Below are 20,069 nucleotides of genomic sequence, written 5' to 3'. Positions count from 1 at the left end.
CTGGTCACAGTACCTCTGCGACAAACTCGCCTCCTTTTTCCACCACAAAATCCATACATGTACAACAGCTTCCTCCCGGAAAATCCTGCCACTGGAACCTGTGACCAACACTTCCCCCCCCCCCCAAAGAACCCAAACAGACCATCCACAGCTGGTCCACGCTTACCACAGAGGAAACAGTCAACCTCATGAACAGCACCCACTCCGGAGCCCCCTCGGATCCCTGTTTGCACCACATATACATCAGAGCCAGGGCATCCATTGCCCTGAGCTCCAGAACACAATCAACTGCTCCATTAACATGGGCACCTTCCCAGAGGACTGGAAGCACGCTGAAACATGCCATCTCCTGAAGAAACCTTCGGCAGACCCATAAGAATTTCCAGCCCATCTCGTTGCTACCCTAACCCGCCAAAATACTGGAGAAAGCAATAAACCCACAACTATGGAATTTCATCATGCCAACAACTTCCTGGACAGCTCCCACTCCGGATTCAGCAGCAATCACAGCATGGAAACAGCCCTCCTAGCAGCCACCGATGACATCAGTTTACTCCTAGACCGCAGCCACACCGCAGCACTCATACTCCTCGACCTCTCAGCAGCATTTGACATGGTCTCCTACAGCACTTTGCACACCAGACTCCATGACATAGGAATCCATTTAAGAGCCCTGGAATGGATCCACTCCTTCCTCTCCAGGAGGACCCAGAGGGTCAGACTCCTGCTCTACACTTTCAGACCCACAGGAGTCAACTGCGGAGTCCGCCAAGGATCCTCACTGAGTCCCACACAAAGTATACATGGCCCATCTTGCTGCCATCGTCAGAAGCCACAGTATGAGCATTGTGTCATTTGCCGATGACACACAACAGAAAGCTGCCTCAAGCTCAACTCCGACAAGACTGAGCTCATCATCTTCGGAAACACCACCGCAGCTTGGGCTGACTCCTGGGGGTCCACATCCCTCAACGCCCCCCCTGCACTGACTGAGCACACCCCCAACTTAAGAATCATCCTTGACTCCTCCCTATTCATGACCTACCAGGTAAACTCTATTGCCTCCTCCTACTGGCACACACTCCGCAAACTTCAGAAGATCTTCAGATGGATCCTAGCAGACTGTTGCAGGACAGTCACCCACGCCTTAGTCACTAGCAAGCTTGACTATGGCAATGCCCTCTACGCCAGCACCTCAACCATGAACATAAAAAAACTACAACTCATCCAGAATGCCGCCAGACTCATTCTGGACCTCCCTTGCGGAAAACACATCTCCCAACGCATGAGGACCCTCCACTGGCTACCGGTCGAGAAGTGAATCACCTTCAAGCTTCTCACCCACACGTACAATGCCATACACAACCCAGGACCAGCCTACCTGAACCACTGTGTCTCCTTCCACACCCCTGGCAGATCCCTCTGCTCTGCCCAGATGGCCCTGGACACCATCCCTCGCATCTGCAAAACCGTCACTGGAGGATGATCCTTCTCCTACACTACAGCGAAGAACTGGAACAACCTCCCACTGCACCTCAGACAAAGCCAGTTGCTTACCATCTTCAGGAGTAACCTCAAGATGTGGCTCTATGGATGAGCTCCCTTCCCCCCAGCTCCTTGAGAGCCTCATGGGTGAGTAGCCGTGCTTTACAAATACTGATTGATTGACTGATTGTCCTCTCAACCCTTCCTTCCCATGTTCACCCCGCTCTAGGCTGACCTGGAATAGAGTCTCCCCTGCTGGCTGCACACCCCTTCATCTGACCTGCTTCTTCCTCAAACCACAGACCCGCACTGCCTTCCCCCTTTTCAACCTTCCCGCCAATCCAATACAACAATGCTGTGGCCGGGCCCTTGAAGGCTGCCTAACCCTCAGCAGCCGTCGCCCCAACCCTCTCAGTGCAACCTGCCCCCTGCTAGCTTATTTGGGTCTTGCTCCCTCACCATGTGCCTTTATTCTGCCATTGTATCATCGCTCCAAATAATATCCTCTCCAACAATGCCCCTGCTCTAAAGAGACAGGGTTTCAATGTTTCTTTCTGTCCATCACAGACTGCCCCTGCCTGGTCTGGCTCTTGGGCTCATAGTGCTCATACCCACCTACCTCCTTGCGCACTCTGCTCTCTACCACCTCTGTACCCACCATCTGTGGCTGTACCCCCCACACCCTCTTCTCCGCTCAGCTCTCCTTCCATTCCCACCCCTCCCCCAATGATCTCCACTGGGCGAAACTGGTTGAAACACTTTCACAGGCCTCGTCCCACGCGACATCCAGTACCTATTCCCCTCCCCACCCCTTGGCCGGTTAAACCCACAGATGCTTAAACCCTTAACTTCAGAGTGAGAGTCTAGGCCCATAACCTCTAGACCACACATGCCTCACACTGCCACCAGCCCACACTGCCCTGGCCAGATAATTGTCATGCACTGTGTGCCCATCTGCAGCTGGCCGCACATACTCACCCTCACCCCAGGGGCCTGCCCCATGCACATTCAGGGCCACGCATTGTACCTGCGAGCAGCCTAGCTCTCTCACCTCGATTTTCGTGTCTCCTGGAGTCCAACATGATGATGTTCTCGCCCACACCACGGCTCCTTTTTTTCCCAAAAGTAACTGACACACTACCATGGGATACCAGTATTTGAATCCCCAATGTACTGAGTGAGAGTCTGAGCTTAACCCCCAAAGAGACTGGAGCCTTAATCCAACGTTTTTCTAGTCTGTTACCAGCCACTGTGTCACCAAAGGACTAAATGGTGGCTGGCAACTAAAATGTCTACATTTAATATGCGGGCTGTACAAACAGCCCAAACCTAGCCAAAAATGACCCACAGTTGTCAGAGTGCACCATTCCCCAATCTATCCTGGGGAGCAGACCTCCCTGTGGTCGGCAGGCCCCCAAGACTCCATTGCAGTGGTGCAAAGTCAATTTAATGTGGTCTTCTGTTTAGGTTGGCACACTCGGTTTGGCATCTCCTTGTGAGCATAGCTCTCTATAGTATCCCAAGTTCTGAAAGTCCCACAATAAAAGATCTAGTTGAGACAAGTAGCTACTAATATCTGATCATATTTCATGCTGCTAATTCCAAAGATGCTCTTCTCCATCCAGATTATTTTCTTGAATGAAAGTTTCTTCATTGTGACTTCCACCTGAGCATATCTGACTTTGGAGATTATTCACCAGATATAGTATTGACATGACTAAGACTGAAGATAATTGTTAGAAGTGAAAATGTGCATAAAGCTGAACCACAATATCAAGACATCTCGCCTTTACCTTGTCCGTGCAAAAAGAACTTTAATAATACTTTGGGACAATTTTCTACTTTAGAGGGTGACCTCCGAATCATGCAGAGCTGAGGAGGGTCCAGTCCCATATTAAATCAACTGTTTAAGTTTGAAACATTTCAATATAGATTTTGGTGAATGGCAGGAGCACTTTCATCTAAAATGTAATGCCAGCTGGCCAGCAAGTCATAGCTGCTGGTTAGAACTATTTTTTATTTAATTTCAGAAACAAACCAAAAAAGTAAAGCTATGAAACAGCAATGGCCTTGACATGCGAGACGTTTTCTCTTTGTTTTGCTGAAGACTTTGCTGATTATTCTTGACTCAGTCAGCCATGCCTTGTAAATTGGACCTGGGCAGGAAAAACCAGCATTGGAAGGCTGCCACGAATAGGTTAGACCTGATACAGTGAATGTGGTAGATGGGCTGCAGCAAGGGCTTGTTGCCACAGAGGAAGCATAAACACCTGTAGCAAAAAATCAGCAGTTCTCCTACCTCTAAAGGGTTTGACTGAATGAAACTGATTTTTTTTTATGGATTTCCCAACAACTTAACCAAACCTTAAATGACTGATATTTCCCTCCTGTAGCGTTTCTTGATACACTGTAGGTTAATTGTTCCTATTTTCTACTCAATCTTAGTTTTGGTCTTCAATTGTGCATTCCATAAACTACATTGCTTAAGAAGTTGTTGAAGCATACACATCCCAATACTTCCTTGAGAGTAAGTTTTGAACTCTACCAATTCAACTCAAAGGCAAGCAGAGAATATTTGAAGGACCTATGGCATGAGTCTTCTGAGACTTCAATGGAAGAGTGTTGTGGAGGCTTAACTAAATCGTGTCTCATAGTCTAACCTCTCTGTCACCAGGCACTGCTATAGGCAGGCTTTAGCATTAATGCAGGTTGTGAAGATTTGGTCTGGTTGTTCAAAAGGTAATTCCCAATCACCAATGTATCCAATGTAGCCCATGTCATGACAGCCATGTTGGCAGCCTTGTGAATCTGAGCAAATGTCTTGTTGACTTCAGACTTAAAGAAATGTAGCCTGAATGGGACACCAGGTCGAAACGAACTAGAGAGCCACTGATCACTGTCCAAAACAAGAAGTGGCCAGCTTTTAAATTGTTACTATATTGGCAAGATAATCTACTTTACAGTTGATGTAAGTGCCTGTTGAATTTACAAAACACATTTTCAATGACTGAGTCAGCGTATCACAGCTAAGAGAGTGGCAGCTTAAGCATGAACTGGTTATGATGTTGTGTGGTAAGTTAAATACATTTGCTAAATCCACTTAGTTCCCAGAGTCTGGTTACCATTGAAATTGATATAGATACAGAAAGAAGGCTCAGTGACAATGGTGTTTAATTGTTATGTAGCAATGAAACTCCAGAGAGGCTGGTAATGGGAATATGAATTTGAGAGTGAAAGGACTGTAGGAGGAGGAGGGAAACCATAGAAGCAGACATTGGGAGGGAGGAGGTTTAGTGGTCACAATAGTCTGGTTGTGATGAAGTGAAAGGGAGAACAGCGCTAGTGGACTGGTTATGGGGAAGTATGGATGGGAAGCTTAACAATATTGGGCTGCTGACAAGACCCTAAGAAAGGCTCGAGCACTGAGGTGAGAAGCAAAATGAAATCATATTGACATCAGAATGCAGCAGGAGTATTGACGGAATAGAGATGTAAGTCTCCAAAAGAAATTAAATATTACAATTGCCAATTTAGAGCGAAATGTCAATGATGGACAACAAGAGTGTTAAAGGGATGGGATTAGACATGAATTTTGAAAAGGTTTGTTAACAAGAAGTCTGGTACAGACGAACAGATGTAGAAAGTGTGAAAGAAGTGTGCCAAGTGTGTGGGGTCTACATAAGTATAAAAATGAAGGAATGGGATAGGGGGAGTATTAGAAATGGGGTTTTTGGTTCGCAGTCAGGTTACCCTCTGTCCAAGCAAGAACCCTCACTCTAGTCAGGGTAAGTCACACACAATCCAAAATTATCCTGTGCCCACCCTCTGGTAGCTTGGCACGAGCAGTCAGGCTTAATTTAGAAGGCAATGTGTAAAGCATTTGTGCAATAAATCATACAATACCATAATATAGCACCACAAAAATACACCACACAGTGTTTAGAAAAATATATAATATTTACCTGGGTATTTGTAGGTCAAAACGATCAAAGATGCAATATGAATTTGTAAAGATATCAATGAAAAGTGACATAAAGGGGGTCATTCTGACCCTGGCGGTAAATACCGCCAGGGCGGGGGTTGGCGGTAGCACCGCCCACAGGCTGGCGGTGCTCCGCCGGGCATTCTGACCGCGGCGGTACAGCCGCGGCCAGAAGCGGAAAGGCGGCGGTGTACCGCCGACTTTCCGCTGCCCATGGGAATCCGCCATGGCGGCGCAGCTTGCTGCGCCGCCATGGGGATTCTGACACCCCATACCGCCATCCTGTTCCTGGCGGGTCGCCTGCCAGGAACAGGATGGCGGTATGGGGTGTTGTGGGGCCATTGGGGGCCCCTGCAGTGCCCATGCCAATGGCATGGGCACTGAAGGGGCCCCGTAAGAGGGCCCCACAAAGAATTTCAGTGTCTGCTTTGCAGACACTGAAATTCGCGACGGGTGCAACTGCACCCGTCGCACCTTCCCACTCCGCCGGCTCCATTCGGAGCCGGCTTCCTCGTGGGAAGGGTGTTTCCCACTGGGCTGGCGGGCGGACTTTTGGCAGTCGCCCGCCAGCCCAGTGGGAAACCCAGAATGACCACCGCTTAGAATCAGGCCCAAAGTGTCTTAAGTCTTTAAAAAGCAAACAAAGGCCCTCATTCTGACCTTGGCGGGCGGCGGAGGCCGCCCGCCAAAGTCCCGCCGTCAGCTTACCGTTCCGCGGTCGAAAGACCGCGGCGGTAATTCTGACTTTCCCGCTGGGCTGGCGGGCGGTGGGCTGGCGGGCGGTCGCCTTCAGGCCGCCCGCCAGCCCAGCGGGAAAGAGGCTTCCACGATGAAGCCGGCTCGGAATCGAGCCGGCGGAGTGGAAGCTGTGCGACGGGTGCAGTTGCACCCGTCGCGTATTTCACTGTCTGCGCAGCAGACAGTGAAATACATTTAGGGGCCCTCTTACGGGGGCCCCTGCAATGCCCATGCCAGTGGCATGGGCACTGCAGGGGCCCCCAGGGGCCCCGCGACCCCCCCTACCGCCATCCGGATCCCGGCGGTCGGACCGCCGGGATCTGGATGGCGGTAGGGGGGGTCGGAATCCCCTCGGCGGCGCAGCAAGCTGCGCCGCCGTGGAGGATTCAATGGGGCGGCGGTACACTGGCGGGAGCCCGCCAGTGGTGCCGGTCCGACCGCGGCTTTACCGCCGCGGTCGGAATCCCCATTGGAGCACCGCCGGCCTGTCGGCGGTGCTCCCGCGGTCCTCCGCCCTGGCGGTCTTTGACCGCCAGGGTCAGAATGACCGCCAAAGTCTCTTTCAAACACAAAGTACCTGGTTTGGAGTGGAAAATCTCTGCATAGGGCCGCAGAAGAAGAGATACGTGGAAAAATGGTGTGTGCGTCGATTTCTCCCCAGCACACACGGACTTGCATCGTTATTTTTCACGCGGGGAAGTTGGGCGTCGTTTTCCGACGCGCGGACAGCCTCTTTCTGTGGGTCGCAGGGATTACCAGATGTCCCGGGGTCTGTGCGTGGATTCTCCTGCTTGTTTTCCGGCTGCGCGTGGTTCCGCGGGGCTGTGCATCGAAGTTTCACTCTCACGGCAGGCGTCACGTCAATTTCCCCTCTGGAAGTCGGGCGGCGTTGTCCTTGCGGGGCCGTGCGTCGAAGTTCCGGTCGCCCGAAGGCATCGCGTCGATCAGCGTCGGTGTGCGGCGTTTTTCTCGCCGCGGAACAAGCTGTCCGTTGAAATTTTCGCCGCACGAAGAGTCCAAATGAAAAAGAGAAGTCTTTTTGGTCCTGAGACTTCAGGGAACAGGAGGCAAGCTCTATCCAAGCCCTTGGGGAGCACTTTTACAGCCAGACAAGAGTTCAGCAAGGCAGCAGGCCAACAGCAAGGCAGCAGTCCTTTGGAGAAAGCAAACAGGTGAGTCCTTTGAGCAGCCAGGCAATTCTTCTTGGCAGGATGTAGTTTCTGGTTCAGGTTTCTTCTCCAGCAAGTGTCTGATGAGGTAGGGCAGAAGCCCTGTTTTATACTAAATTGTGCCTTTGAAGTGGGGGTGACTTCAAAGAGTGTCTAAGAAATGCACCAGGTCCCCTTTCAGTTCACTCCTGTCTGCCAGGGTCCCAGTAGGGGGTGTGGCAGTCCTTTGTGTGAGGGCAGGTCCTCCACCCTCCCAGCCCAGGGAGACCCATTCAAAATGCAGATGTATGCAAGTGAGGTGGAGTACCCTGTGTTTGGGGTGTGTCTGAGTGAATGCACAAGGAGCTGTCAACTAAACCTAGCCAGATGTGGATTGAAGGGCACAGAAAGATTTAAGTGCAAAGAAATGCTCACTTTCTAAAAGTGGCATTTCTAGAATAGTAATATTAAATCCAACTTCACCAGTCAGCAGGATTTTGTATTACCATTCTGGCCATACGAAATATGACCTTCCTGCTCCTTTCAGATCAGCAGCTGCCACTTCAACAATGTATGAGGGCAGCACCAATGTTAGCCTATGAATGGAGCAGGCCTCACAGTAGTGTAAAAACGGATTTAGGAGTTTTACACTACCAGGACATATAACTACACAGGTACATGTCATGCCTTTTACCCACACAGCACCCTGCTCTAGGGGTTACCTAGGGCACACATTAGGGGTGACTTATATGTAGAAAAAGGGGAGTTCTAGGCTTGGCAAGTACTTTTAAATGCCAAGTCGAATTGGCAGTGAAACTGCACACACAGGCCTTGCAATGGCAGGCCTGAGACAAGGTTAAGGGGCTACTGAAGGTGGTGGCACAACCACTGCTACAGGCCCACTAGTAGCATTTCATCTACAGGCCCTATGCACATATAGTGCACTCTACTAGGGACTTACAAGTAAATTAAATAGCCAATCATGGATAAACCAATCAATAGTACAATTTACACAGAGAGCTTATGCACTTTAGCACTGGTTAGCAGTGGTAAAGTGCCCAGAGGTCAAAAGCCAACCCATGGGGAACCTTTCTCCTTACCTGCGGATCCCATCTGTGCAGCACCTAACCTTACTTTGCTCACAGATGTATCCCATGAGCAGGAGAGTACCACCAGAACCAACACAGTGGTGTTGCCCACTCTACCCCTGGGGTGTGACTCTTGTCCCCTCCCCAGGGATAACTCTGTCCACCTGGACAGCAAGCCACAGTGGTTACTGACAGCTGTCAGGGATGAGAGCCAGGCCCCAGGCCTCTCAAGGTTCTCCCACCACTGGGGCTGTGGAGAGTGGGGGGCGGTAGCCCCAGGTGCTGGGCACACTTTAACCACTCTCCCTTCCACTGGGTCAGTGATGACAGCCTGAACCTGGTCCTCCCCTCTGGAGCTCTGTACCCTCCCTCCTTGAGCGGTACCCCAGAGTCCAACATGGTCAAGGTGCTTATAGAAGCTGCCCTGCACCATTCCTCCACCAGTGCAGGGCTGTTAACCTGCAACTGGCCCTCCAACCTGGGGTCTGTACCTTCAGGTTGGACTAGGGCCCAGGGTGAGGCTTCCCTCCCCCTGCCCTCCCTTCTGGGGTCCAGCACCCTCCAACTAGGAGTGGCCTCCTCAGAAGACAACATGGTAGGGGCACTGTTATCAGTAGCCCCCCCTCCAGGTCCGGGGGGGACACCCTGAACCTGGCCTTCCAGCCCAGGGTCTGTACCCTCAGACTGGATCACTGCCTGGCAAACAAGGACTTTCTGGGGGCACGCCTACCCCCCACCAGGTCAGAGTTTAACCTCTGAACCTGGCCATCCAACCCAGAGTCACCACCCTGAGTTTGAACAATTGCATGGCACACCAGGACTTCTTGGGGGGCACGCCTACCCCCCACCAGGTCAGAGTTTAACCCCTGAACCTGGTCATCCAACCCAGAGTCATCACCCTGAGGTTGAACAATTGCCTGGCACACCAGGACTTTCTGGGGGGCACACCTACCCCCCACCAGGTCAGAGTTTAACTTCTGAGCCTGGTTATCCAACCCAGAGTCACCACCCTGAGGTTGAACCATTGCCTGGCATACCAGGACTTTCTGGGGGGCACACCTACCCCCCACCAGGTCAGAGTTTAACCTCTGAACCCGGTTATCCAACCCAGAGTCACCACCCTGAGGTTGAACCATTGCCTGGCATGCCAGGACTTCCTGGGGGGCACACTCACCCCCCACAAGGGACACACCGTTCCCAAGGGCCACACAAGAGTCTGGTTGGCGCAGGTCTCCTGACCTCTGCCCATCCGGCAGAGTCTGGATCTCCCCCAAACTAGAAACGGTTTCACTTGGGTCATTCCTGGGGGGCTCTGCTCTCAGAGCTGACCCCTGACTCTCCAGGTCCTCCACTGGGGTCCGCAACCCCCTCTCAACCCTCTGTCTGGACTTCTGCACCCTCTCACTAGGAGTGGTACTGCCAGACACCAGAACGGTTGGGATGCTGGCTACAGTCACCCCCCCCAAGTTCTTCTGACATTGCGGGGCTTCCCTTAACAGGTGGCCCTATGGTACAGGCTAGGCTTCCCTCCTGGCGTTCCCTCATGGAAACCTCTAGGACCTGGGACCTACCTGGGACACTGCAATCCTCTCCCACCTCACTTGGTTGGGAAACACCTAGACCACTCCCTTCAGGAGTACCCCCAAATGCCTCTTCAGACTCTCTGGTATTCACCCAGAAGTCTGCCTTCATTGTAAGCTCCCTGGGGTCAGAGAACTCACACTCCACCTGGTGTTGGCGTAGCTCTGGAAAATAAGGACCAGACATATGCTCTCCAGCAATTACATCACTCTGCCCTTCACATGTATTAACCACAGTACCCTTCACCCAACCATCCAGTGACTCAGCCTTGAAAAAGCACTCTACATCACCCTCCTGAGACTGGTGAGACAGTATCTGACTGTCCCTGACACTCAACCCATACTCTTCTGGGATGTCTCCACACTCTATATCCAGGACGTCCACTAGGGGGAACCCTTTTCCCTGTCACTCTCTTCTAGAGCCAGTAAAGTGTCCCTCCCCCCAGTAGGAATATGACTCCCTGTGCCAGTTCCCCAATCCTTCTCAGGGACCCTGTGCATAACGGGAACTACCTCATACCCTTGAACCGCCTGGGGTGTGTCAACTCCCTTCTTCAAGTTGGGCACCACATCTCTGGGCTTGTGCCCTTCTTCAGCAGTACTGGATGCAAGATTTTTGCTGCCACCATCTGAACTGGACTCAGCCCTTCCGGCCTCCAGTTTCAGCTCTTCACAGCTCAGCTCTTGAGCTGCAATCCTTTCTTCTTCCAGGGCTAAGGCTCTTGCTGCCTCAGCCCTTTCAATAAAGTTAGCTAGCTCCTCCAGATCCCGCTCTCGAGCTAGGGTATATTCATCTTTCACTTGTTCTCTTTCCTCATCTGAGTAGTCTTCCTCCTCATCTGAGCAGTCCTCCTCCTCATCTGAGGAGTACTTAGTCATTTGGTTTTTTGCTGCTTCTTCCTCTGCACATCTTTCTTCCCCCCAGGTTATGTAGGTATCTAGCAGTTCCATCTTAGTAGATCTCCTTGATATAGGAAGGCCCCATTTTCTGCAAAGCCTCCTTAGGTCAACCTTAGTGAGGTGTTCAGTAGGCACAAAGAATGACACATGGTAGATACCCATTCTCAATCTGATAAGGTATCACAGGCAAAAACCAAAATCCAAAGTCCAAACTATCAATAATATATCCAGGAGGACATCAGAGAACCAAAAGCAAAAAGATGAAAAATCAAGTTGACTTTCAACTGCGGGTAGGTAGTGAAATACTTAGCTACTGTATGTCACTGCACAAACACAAGTCCTATCCCACCACTGCCACCAATGTTAGAAATGGGGTTTTTGGTTGGCAGGTTACCCTCTGTCCAAGCAAGAACCCTCACTCTAGTCAGGGTAAGTCACACACAATCCAAAATTATCCTGTGCCCACCCTTTGGTAGCTTGGCACGAGCAGTCAGGCTTAACTTAGAAGGCAATGTGTAAAGCATTTGTACAATACATCATACAATACCATAATATAGCACCACACAAAAACTCCACACAGTGTTTAGAAAACTATATAATATTTATCTGGGTATTTGCATGTCAAAACGATCAAAGATGCAATAGGAATTTGTAAAGATATCACTGAAAAGTGATATAAAGTGTCTTAAGTCTTTAAAAAGCAAACAAAGTCTCTTTCAAGCACAAAGTACCTGGTTTGGAGTGGAAAATCTCCGCAAAGGGCCGCAGAAGAAGAGATACGTGGAAAAATGGTGTGTGCGTCGATTTCTCCCCAGCACACACGGACTTGCGTCGTTATTTTTCACGCAGGAAGTCGGGCGTCGTTTTCCGACGCGCGGACAGTCTCTTTCTGTGGGTCACGGGAATTACCAGATGTCCTGGGGTCTGTGCGTGGATTCTCCTGCTTGTTTTCCGGCTGCTCGTCGTTCCGCGGGGCTGTGCGTCGAAGTTTCGCTCTCACGGCAGGCGTCGCAACGATTTCCTCTCTGGAAGTCGTGCGCCGTTGTCCTTGCAGGGCCGTGCGTCGAAGTTCCGGTCGCCCCGAATGCGTTGCGTCGATCATCATCGGTGTGCGGCGTTTTTCTCGCCGCGGAACAAGCTGTGCGTCGAACTTTTCGGCGCATGAAGAGTCCAAATGAAAAAGAGAAGTCTTTTTGGTCCTGAGACTTCAGGGAACAGGAGGCAAGCTCTATCCAAGCCCTCGGAGAGCACCTTTACAGCCAGACAAGAGTTCAGCAAGGCAGCAGGCCAACAGCAAGGCAGCAGTCCTTTGGAGAAAGCAGACAGGTGAGTCCTTTGAGCAGCCAGGCAGTTCTTCTTGGCAGAATGTAGTTTTTGGTTCAGGTTTCTTCTCCAGCAAGTGTCTGATGTGGTAGGGCAGAGGCCCTGTTTTATACTAAATTGTGCCTTTGAAGTGGGGGTGACTTCAAAGAGTGTCTAAGAAATGTACCAGGTCCCCTTTCAGTTCAATTCTGTCTGCCAGGGTCCCAGTAGGGGGTGTGGCAGTCCTTTGTGTGAGGGCAGGCCCTCCACCCTCCCAGCCCAGGAAAACCCATTCAAAATGCAGATGTATGCAAGTGAGGCTGAGTACCCTGTGTTTGGGGTGTGTCTGAGTGAATGCACAAGGAGCTGTCAACTAAACCTAGCCAGATGTGGATTGAAGGGCACAGAAAGATTTAAGTGCAAAGAAATGCTCACTTTCTAAAAGTGGCATTTCTAGATTAGTAATATTAAATCCGACTTCACCAGTCAGCAGGATTTTGTATTACCATTCTGGCCATACTAAATATGACCTTCCTGCTCCTTTCAGATCAGCAGTTGCCACTTCAACAATGTATGAGGGCAGCCCCAATGTTAGCCTATGAAGGGAGCAGGCCTCACAGTAGTGTAAAAACGAATCTAGGAGTTTTACAATACCAGGACATATAACTACACAGGTACATGTCCTGCCTTTTACCCACACAGCCCACACATTAGGGGTGACTTATATGTCGAAAAAGGGGAGTTCTAGGCTTGGCATGTACTTTTAAATGCCAAGTCGAAGTGGCAGTGAAACTGCACACACAGGCCTTGTAATGGCAGGCCTGAGACAAGGTTAAGGGGCTACTGAAGTGGGTGGCACAACCAGTGCTGCAGGCCCACTAGTAGCATTTCATCTACAGGCCCTAGGCACATATAGTGCACTCTACTAGGGACTTACAAGTAAATTAAATAGCCAATCATGGATAAACCAATCAATAGTACAATTTACACAGAGAGCATATGCACGTTAGCACTGGTTAGCAGTGGTAAAGTGCCCAGAGGTCAAAAGCCAACAACAACAGGTCAGACAAAATAGGAGGAAGGAGGCAAAAAGTTTGGGGATGACCCTGTCAAAAAGCCAGGCCCAACAGGGAGGTAAAAGTTACATTTTGATTACAGCATAATGGGAATTGTTAGTTGGTGGGATATGCAGGTGTGTCTGGTAGGGTTACATGCTCATATAAATAGGCTGGAGATTACAAGGTGATATAAACAGAATACGAGAAATTTACCTGGAGGGCTTGGAGTTGAATGAGGTGAGGATGCAGAATGTGGAATGTTTCTTGAGTGACATAGGAGATTTTTGGATAAATGTAATGTTACACAGAAAGCCAAGTACGTGTTATACCTGACAGCCTTAGGGTGGTCTTCCCCTCAACAGTTTGCCTACCTCCTCTATTTTTCTGATCTCTTGGGGCTTTCTTTAGTACTCTGAGCACTTTACCAATGCTAACTAGTGCTAAAGTCCTTGTGCTCTTTCCCTAAAACATGGTAGCATTGGCTCATACCTAATTAGCATATTTAATTTACTTATAAGTCTCTAGTAAAGTGTCTATCGCGCAGCTTCATTCTCTGTCACTGTCCGGGAAGGACATGCTTGGTCTGGGCTTGTTGGGTCGGCATTGGGATGCCTGTATGGACGGGGCAGACCGGAGTATTGGGGGAAGGGAATTGCGGAGAATTACAGATACGGGCTCAAGTTGCAGTTGATATTGTTATAACCACATTTTTATGTTCTTGAAGATAGTGAGTCTCATCTCCATTATTGCAAAGATATGAATAATCAACCATTATGGGGCCACTTCAGTCCAACTATCATTCTGCATTGCTGCATGCCCTGATGACTTGGGATACATGTAGGCCTCCAGTACTGGCATGTTTCTTTGACTGCCTTGCATGCCAAACTTGTCGTTTACTGATTTATGTACCTTTGGGATAATACATGCTTGGGTTCTACTGAATGTACTCAGGGCTGTGTCCCTGACTATCTCTTACTGCAGACAATGCATACTGATTGAAGCTATCTTAAATCTGATTAAAAATATTAAACAAGTAAAAAAGTCTCTAGTAAAGTGCACTACATGTGCCCAAGGACTGTTAATTATAGTGGGCCTGCAGCTCTGATTGTGCCACCTATATAAGTAGCCCCAAGTCACAGGCCTACCCCTGCGGAGCCTGTGTGTGCAGCGTCACACTGCCATGTCGACCTGGCAAGTAAACCCTGCTTCCAGGCCTAAACCTTCCATTTCTATACATAAAAGTCACCCCTAAGGTAGCCCCTGCATAACCTACAGGGCAGGGTGCAGTGTATTTAAGAAGCAGGACACGTACTTTCAAACTTTACTTGTCTTGGTATTGAAAGACTCCCAATTTCATTTTTCCACTACTGCAAGGCGTATCTCTTCCGTAGGCTAACATTGGGATTATCTTATTACATTTCATAAGTGTAATTTTCAATTGGGACAAGATCGATATTTTGAGTTTGGTGTCCCTGGACACACAATTTTAAATCACAATTTATAGTAAAGTTGGATTTTAAGTTGTAAGTCCAAATTGTCACTTTTAGAAAATGGGCATTTTCCTTACCTAAAACATTCTGTACCTTCTGCCTGCCTTCAATACACGTCTTGGTGGCTGACAACTGGGCTTTGTGCATTCCCTCCAGACAGCCCCACACAATAGACGTTTATGTGTGCCTTAACGGCCATTCACTTTCTGATGGCCCATCATAAGGCTGATGGGTCTTCCTTGGCTTGATGAGATTGAGGAGCTGAAACTTGCGCCTGAAAGGGCTGGGCCTGTCCCCACACAAAGAGCTGCATACCACCCCTATAATGAGTTTAAAGCCAGTACAGGAAGGGCAGGGACCTTGTGCACTTCATAGCTTTTCTTTGAAGTCTCTCTCACTTCAAAGGCACAACTGAGTTTAAGTACTGGACCCCTGACACCACCAACTCAGTACACTTCTGGACCTGTGACTACTGTGCCAGGAAGAATGCTGCACCAAAATGACTGCTACTCTGCTGGACTGCCTCTTTGCAGAACTCTGCCTCACTGTGCTCTTTTCTTGCTGAGCTGCCCTGCTGCCTGCTGTTCCTCTGCCTGGGTGAGAAGGACTGGACCTGCAAAGTTTGACCCCAGATTGTCTCCAAAGGCTTGCTGGCTTGCCTCTTGTTGCCTAAGTCTCAGAGACACAAAAGACTTCGAACCCTATTGTCCCATAACTTAGGCTCACCTGCTTTAGAGGCTGTCCTGCCAAGTAGTGCCACCCCAGTCCTGGACCCTTGGAAGACCAACGGGTTTGCTGCAGTGAAACTGATGCATCCTTTTCTGCATGAGCAGAATTGCTGCATCGCCGATGTTGTGGGAACTGGATCAGCCGTTGCAGGAACTTTAAAACACCACATTGCATTCTGAACCACTGTTACGGAACCAATGCATCACCGTCATTGCATGAAGATCAATGCATCACCTCTACAGCATGGAGAAACCTGGTGCATCGCATTTGGAACTACCATACTTCAGAACCGTTGCTTCACTCCCTGACCCAATACATCGCACAGTTATGTGGAGAAATTTGGCGCAACACCTTAACTGCTTGGGGATCATTGATGTATCTCGTGCTGCGACAAAGACTAAGGAACTTTTGCTCAGTGGGCCCTGCATGGGTCCTGTGTCCAGCCTGCACTCCATTGTGGGCAGCCTTTGTCCTGGTTCAGTACAACCAATTAACTCTTTGAGCGCTATTTGCTTTTAAGTGCTTTACTTGCATTTACTCTTTTTTAATTCATATCTCGACTTCTACTTGATGGAATTTTTTCGTTTTGGTCTGTTTTTAATTACAAAATCATATTCTATTTTTCTAACCTGGTGTGGACTATTTTTGTAGTGTTTTCACTGTATTATTGCTTAAGTATTGCACAAATACTTTACGCATTGCCTCTTAAGCCTGACTGCTGTGTGCCAAGCTACCAGAGGGCGAGGACAGCATAATTTAGGGTGTGTTGTGACTCCCCCTGTCTAGGATTGTGGCCCATACTTGGACAGGGTGCATACCCATGCCAACTAAGGAACCAATGTTTAACATTGCAGACATGCAAAAATGTGTCATGTGGGTGTCCAAGAAGATTGTAAGAATGAAGAGGGAAGAGGGCTAAGTACATCTTGAAAGGTTCAGAAGTGATGATATTTGAGCCAGGAATGAGCGTACCCTAGGGCTAGTGCAGATGTTATCCCCATGAGTAAGGTGCATTGTTGGCGGCCATCCTTCCGTGTCGTTTGAGCGCATACTTTGCGATTAGACTAGGTGATAACAACAGTAGCATTCATCCCGACTACTACATTTTCACGTGTTTGTGGTAACGGCGGCGCACACGACAGTAGCCCGAGGGCACGAAAATACGCGCCTCTGAAATTCTTATTGTTGACATATTTTTGGTCCATGCATTTAGTGTGCACTGATTTTTAGGCTTTGAAATATTAAAGCACCTGCATGCCGCAGAGGGGTTATCTAACTCTGTTCTTTTGCTTTGTCTGTAGGGTGACACTGGTCCACCAGGCCCCGAGGGACCTAGAGGTCAAAAGGTGAGTATCTGGACAAAATGTCAGTTTTTATGTCCGTTTTCCTGCTTGCTTTGGAAAGATGCATTTGGCAGACAGATGTGCAGTGTTTCGATTGCAGCATTTAGGTCAGTGAGACATCATTTATAAACGAATTTCTTTAGCAGAACGAGAAAACATAAGCAGTGAAATGAAGGAACTATACTACAAAAAGTCCTCTGGATAGTAAAAGAAAGATTACGGACCCAATGTGTAATGCTAATACCATTTTGTAGCGTACAGTTAAACCAGTGGCGTAACGAAACTTGAGGTGGCCCTCCTGCAGTGTACCTGGAGGGGCCCCTCCCACCTGCACCCAGTCAGAGGCCTGCCTCCCGTGCACAGTTTACTGCGGGAGGGAAGGGTGGGTGCCAGTGCTTCATTTGTAAATAAAAACGTGCCGGTGCCCAAAGCCCTCCTCTTAAACACGCTGCAATTAAATTGGGAACACGGAATACTGAGCCGGCTTAATCCTGAAGCCACCTCGGGCCCCTTCAATCCATTTAAAGCCACTACCTGCCCCCTCAGCTCTCTCTAGCAGCTTTGTGCTTTCTGTCTTTTTGACGCTTTTTCGTTTTTCCCTTCTTCCGTCTTTCCCATATGTGTCTTTTGCTCGCAGCAAATGCTTGAGGCTGAAGAATAAACCCCGGCCCTCAAAAATAAGTGCCGGTGCTCAGCACCGGAAACAACAAGCACAAATTAAGCAACGGGGGGGGGGGGGGGGGGGCCTGGAGCTCGCCTCCCACCCTCTGTGCCGCGGGGGCTGCGGGGCCTTTGTTACGCCACTAATTTAAACCAGAAACCTTAGCAACCAGCATCATGAAAGGGACCTAAAAAGGCAGTGGGTCAAAATAGGTTCTTTGAGGCAATCAGTTTTTTTTTTCATTTATAGGGTTGTTTGGAATATAACACCTGTGTTATATGTCTGAGATGAATAAGAGTTATATTTTTACTTGGTATAGAAAGGTTTCAGTGGTTCCATGAGAGTTAGAGTGAACACTAAATATGATAGTGTAAGACATATGAAAACATGTTAACATATATTGAAAAAAATCGGTGGCTATCGTGTTCTGTTATGTTAATTTGTATAGGGCACTAATCACCCGAGAGGGTATCCAGGTGTTTGAGCAAGGTGTGTAGGTGCGTGGTCCCAGGGTGCTTATATGAAGAGCCAAGTCTTTAGAATCTTGTGGAACTCAGTAAGTAAGGAGGAGGCTCTGGATTGTTCAGGGAGGTTGTTGCATGTCTTGGATGTGATGTAGGAGACTGAGTAACCTTCAGTTTTGCTTTTGCAGATGTGGGGCATGTGTGCGAGTGAGAGTGAAGCAGTGCGTAAGTGTCTGGTGGGTTGGTGACAGTGTAGGTGGCTGTCCAGGTATTCTAGTCCTGTGTTGTGTAGGGCTTTGTATGTGTGCGTGAGAAGTTTGAATTGACTGCACTTGTGCATTGGTAGTCAGTGAAGATTCCTGAGGTGAGGTGTGGTGTGTTTGCGTCATGGGAGGTCGAGTATGAATCTTGCAGCTCTATTCTGGATGGTCTGGAGTCTGTGTAGGAGTTGTATGGAGATTCCGGCATAGAGAGTGTTCCCGTAGCCAGCCTGCTGATGATGAGTGCTTATGTGATGGTCCGTCTGAAGCAACAATTTGAAGATCTTTCGCAGCATGCGCAGTATGTGGAAGCAGGAGGTGCACACTCCATTGACTTGAGCCATCATGTTGAACTTGTCGTCTAGGATGATCCCAAGATCATCACTGATTGGTGATGTTCCCTTGTGTGGTCTGTTGTTGTTGGTCTCAGCTCCAGTTGCCACCTAGAGGAATCTCATGGAGACGTATTGTTAACGAAGACATGACATCCGTCTTGTCAGAGTTGAGCTTCAGGCGGTTGGTTTGTATCCAGTCTGCTACCATGGTCATGCCGTTGGTGAAGTTGGTTCTGGTGGTGTTTATCTTGTCTGTCAGGGAGAGGATGAGTTGGGTGTCATTGGCATGGAACATGACGTTGATGTCTTCTGATTGGATGATGTTGGCTAGCGGTGTCATGTATATGCTGAACAGAGTGGGGCTGATGGACAATCCCTGGATGTGTTTATTGGTCTCTGATGTGAAGAATGGCAGCCTGACCTTTATGGTTCTTCCCGTTAGGAAGGAACAGATTCATTTGAGAGTGGATCCTTGTTTGTCAATCTCATGGAGACTTCTAATGAGGGTCTTGTGGGAGACAGTGTCGAAGGCCGCAGAGAGGTCAAGCCGGAGGTGGGACACTGTTTCTCCTCGGTCCAGGCTGTTTCGCATGTCATTGGCGGCCATGATGAGTGCTGTTTCAGTGCTGTGGTTCTTTCTGAATTCTGATTGTGTGTTGTCTAGAAGATGGTAAAGTTCGAGGTGGGTTATGAGGTGCTTGTTAATGGCCTTCTCAATCACTTTGGATGGATAGACGAGCAGGGAGATGGGCCAGATGTTGCTCAGTTGATTCGGGTTGGCTGTGGGCTTCTTGAGAAGGGCTTGATTTCTGCAAGTTTCCATTCATCCTGGAAAGTGGCAGACGTGATGGAGGGGATGATCTGGGTCAAGGTGGTGCTGACTGGTGATGTTCCCTGGTTGTACATGTGGTAGAGCATGGGTTTTTTGGGGCTACTGACTGGATAGTCTACATAATTGCTGCTGTGTTGTTTCTGGTAAGGGTTGTCCATTCAGTCAGGTGGCTGGTTGGTAGTGGGTAGGTTAGCAATGAGTTCCCTGGGTTGGGTTGGTGTGCCAAGTTGCTGCAGATGTTTGTGATTTTGCTGTGGAAGAAGTTGGATAGGTTGTTGCAAAGTTGTTGGGAGGCAGCAATGTTGCTGACAGTGCCTGAGGGTGATGTGAAATCCTTGACGATCAAGAAGATCTCCTTACAGCTATTGCAACTTCCTTCGATTCAGTCCACTAGTGCTTTTATTTCTTGGCGTCTCTAATTTGTCGGTGATAGCGTCTGAGTCCAGCCTTGTAGGTAGTTCTATTGGTGGTGTTGTGACTGGCTCTCCATTTCCTTTTCTAGGTGTCTACAGTGTCATTTCATGCCTTGGAAGCCTTCTTTGTACCAGCTGGCCTTCTTGTTTGATCTACTGTGCTTGTTGGGTTTGATGGATATGAGGGAATCCACGCAATTCTTGATCCAGTTGTTGATGTGGTTGATTTCCTTGTCAAAGTTGTCTGTGTGGATAGCCTTA

General features: G+C 49.0%; 1 protein-coding gene across 1 annotated transcript in view; it reads left to right on the top strand.

The window, feature by feature from the left end:
- Positions 1-20,069, top strand: part of COL22A1 (collagen type XXII alpha 1 chain) — a 900,581-nt gene that overhangs the window by 407,095 nt on the left and 473,417 nt on the right. The window contains exon 10 of the mRNA XM_069220797.1: positions 16,802-16,846. Within this exon, the coding sequence (XP_069076898.1) occupies positions 16,802-16,846 (45 nt within the window). The remainder of the gene's footprint in view (positions 1-16,801; positions 16,847-20,069) is intronic.

Source organism: Pleurodeles waltl, chromosome 2_2 (assembly GCF_031143425.1).
Source record: "Pleurodeles waltl isolate 20211129_DDA chromosome 2_2, aPleWal1.hap1.20221129, whole genome shotgun sequence".
Lineage (NCBI taxonomy): Eukaryota > Metazoa > Chordata > Amphibia > Caudata > Salamandridae > Pleurodeles > Pleurodeles waltl.
This window is presented reverse-complemented; position numbering and strand designations above follow the sequence as displayed.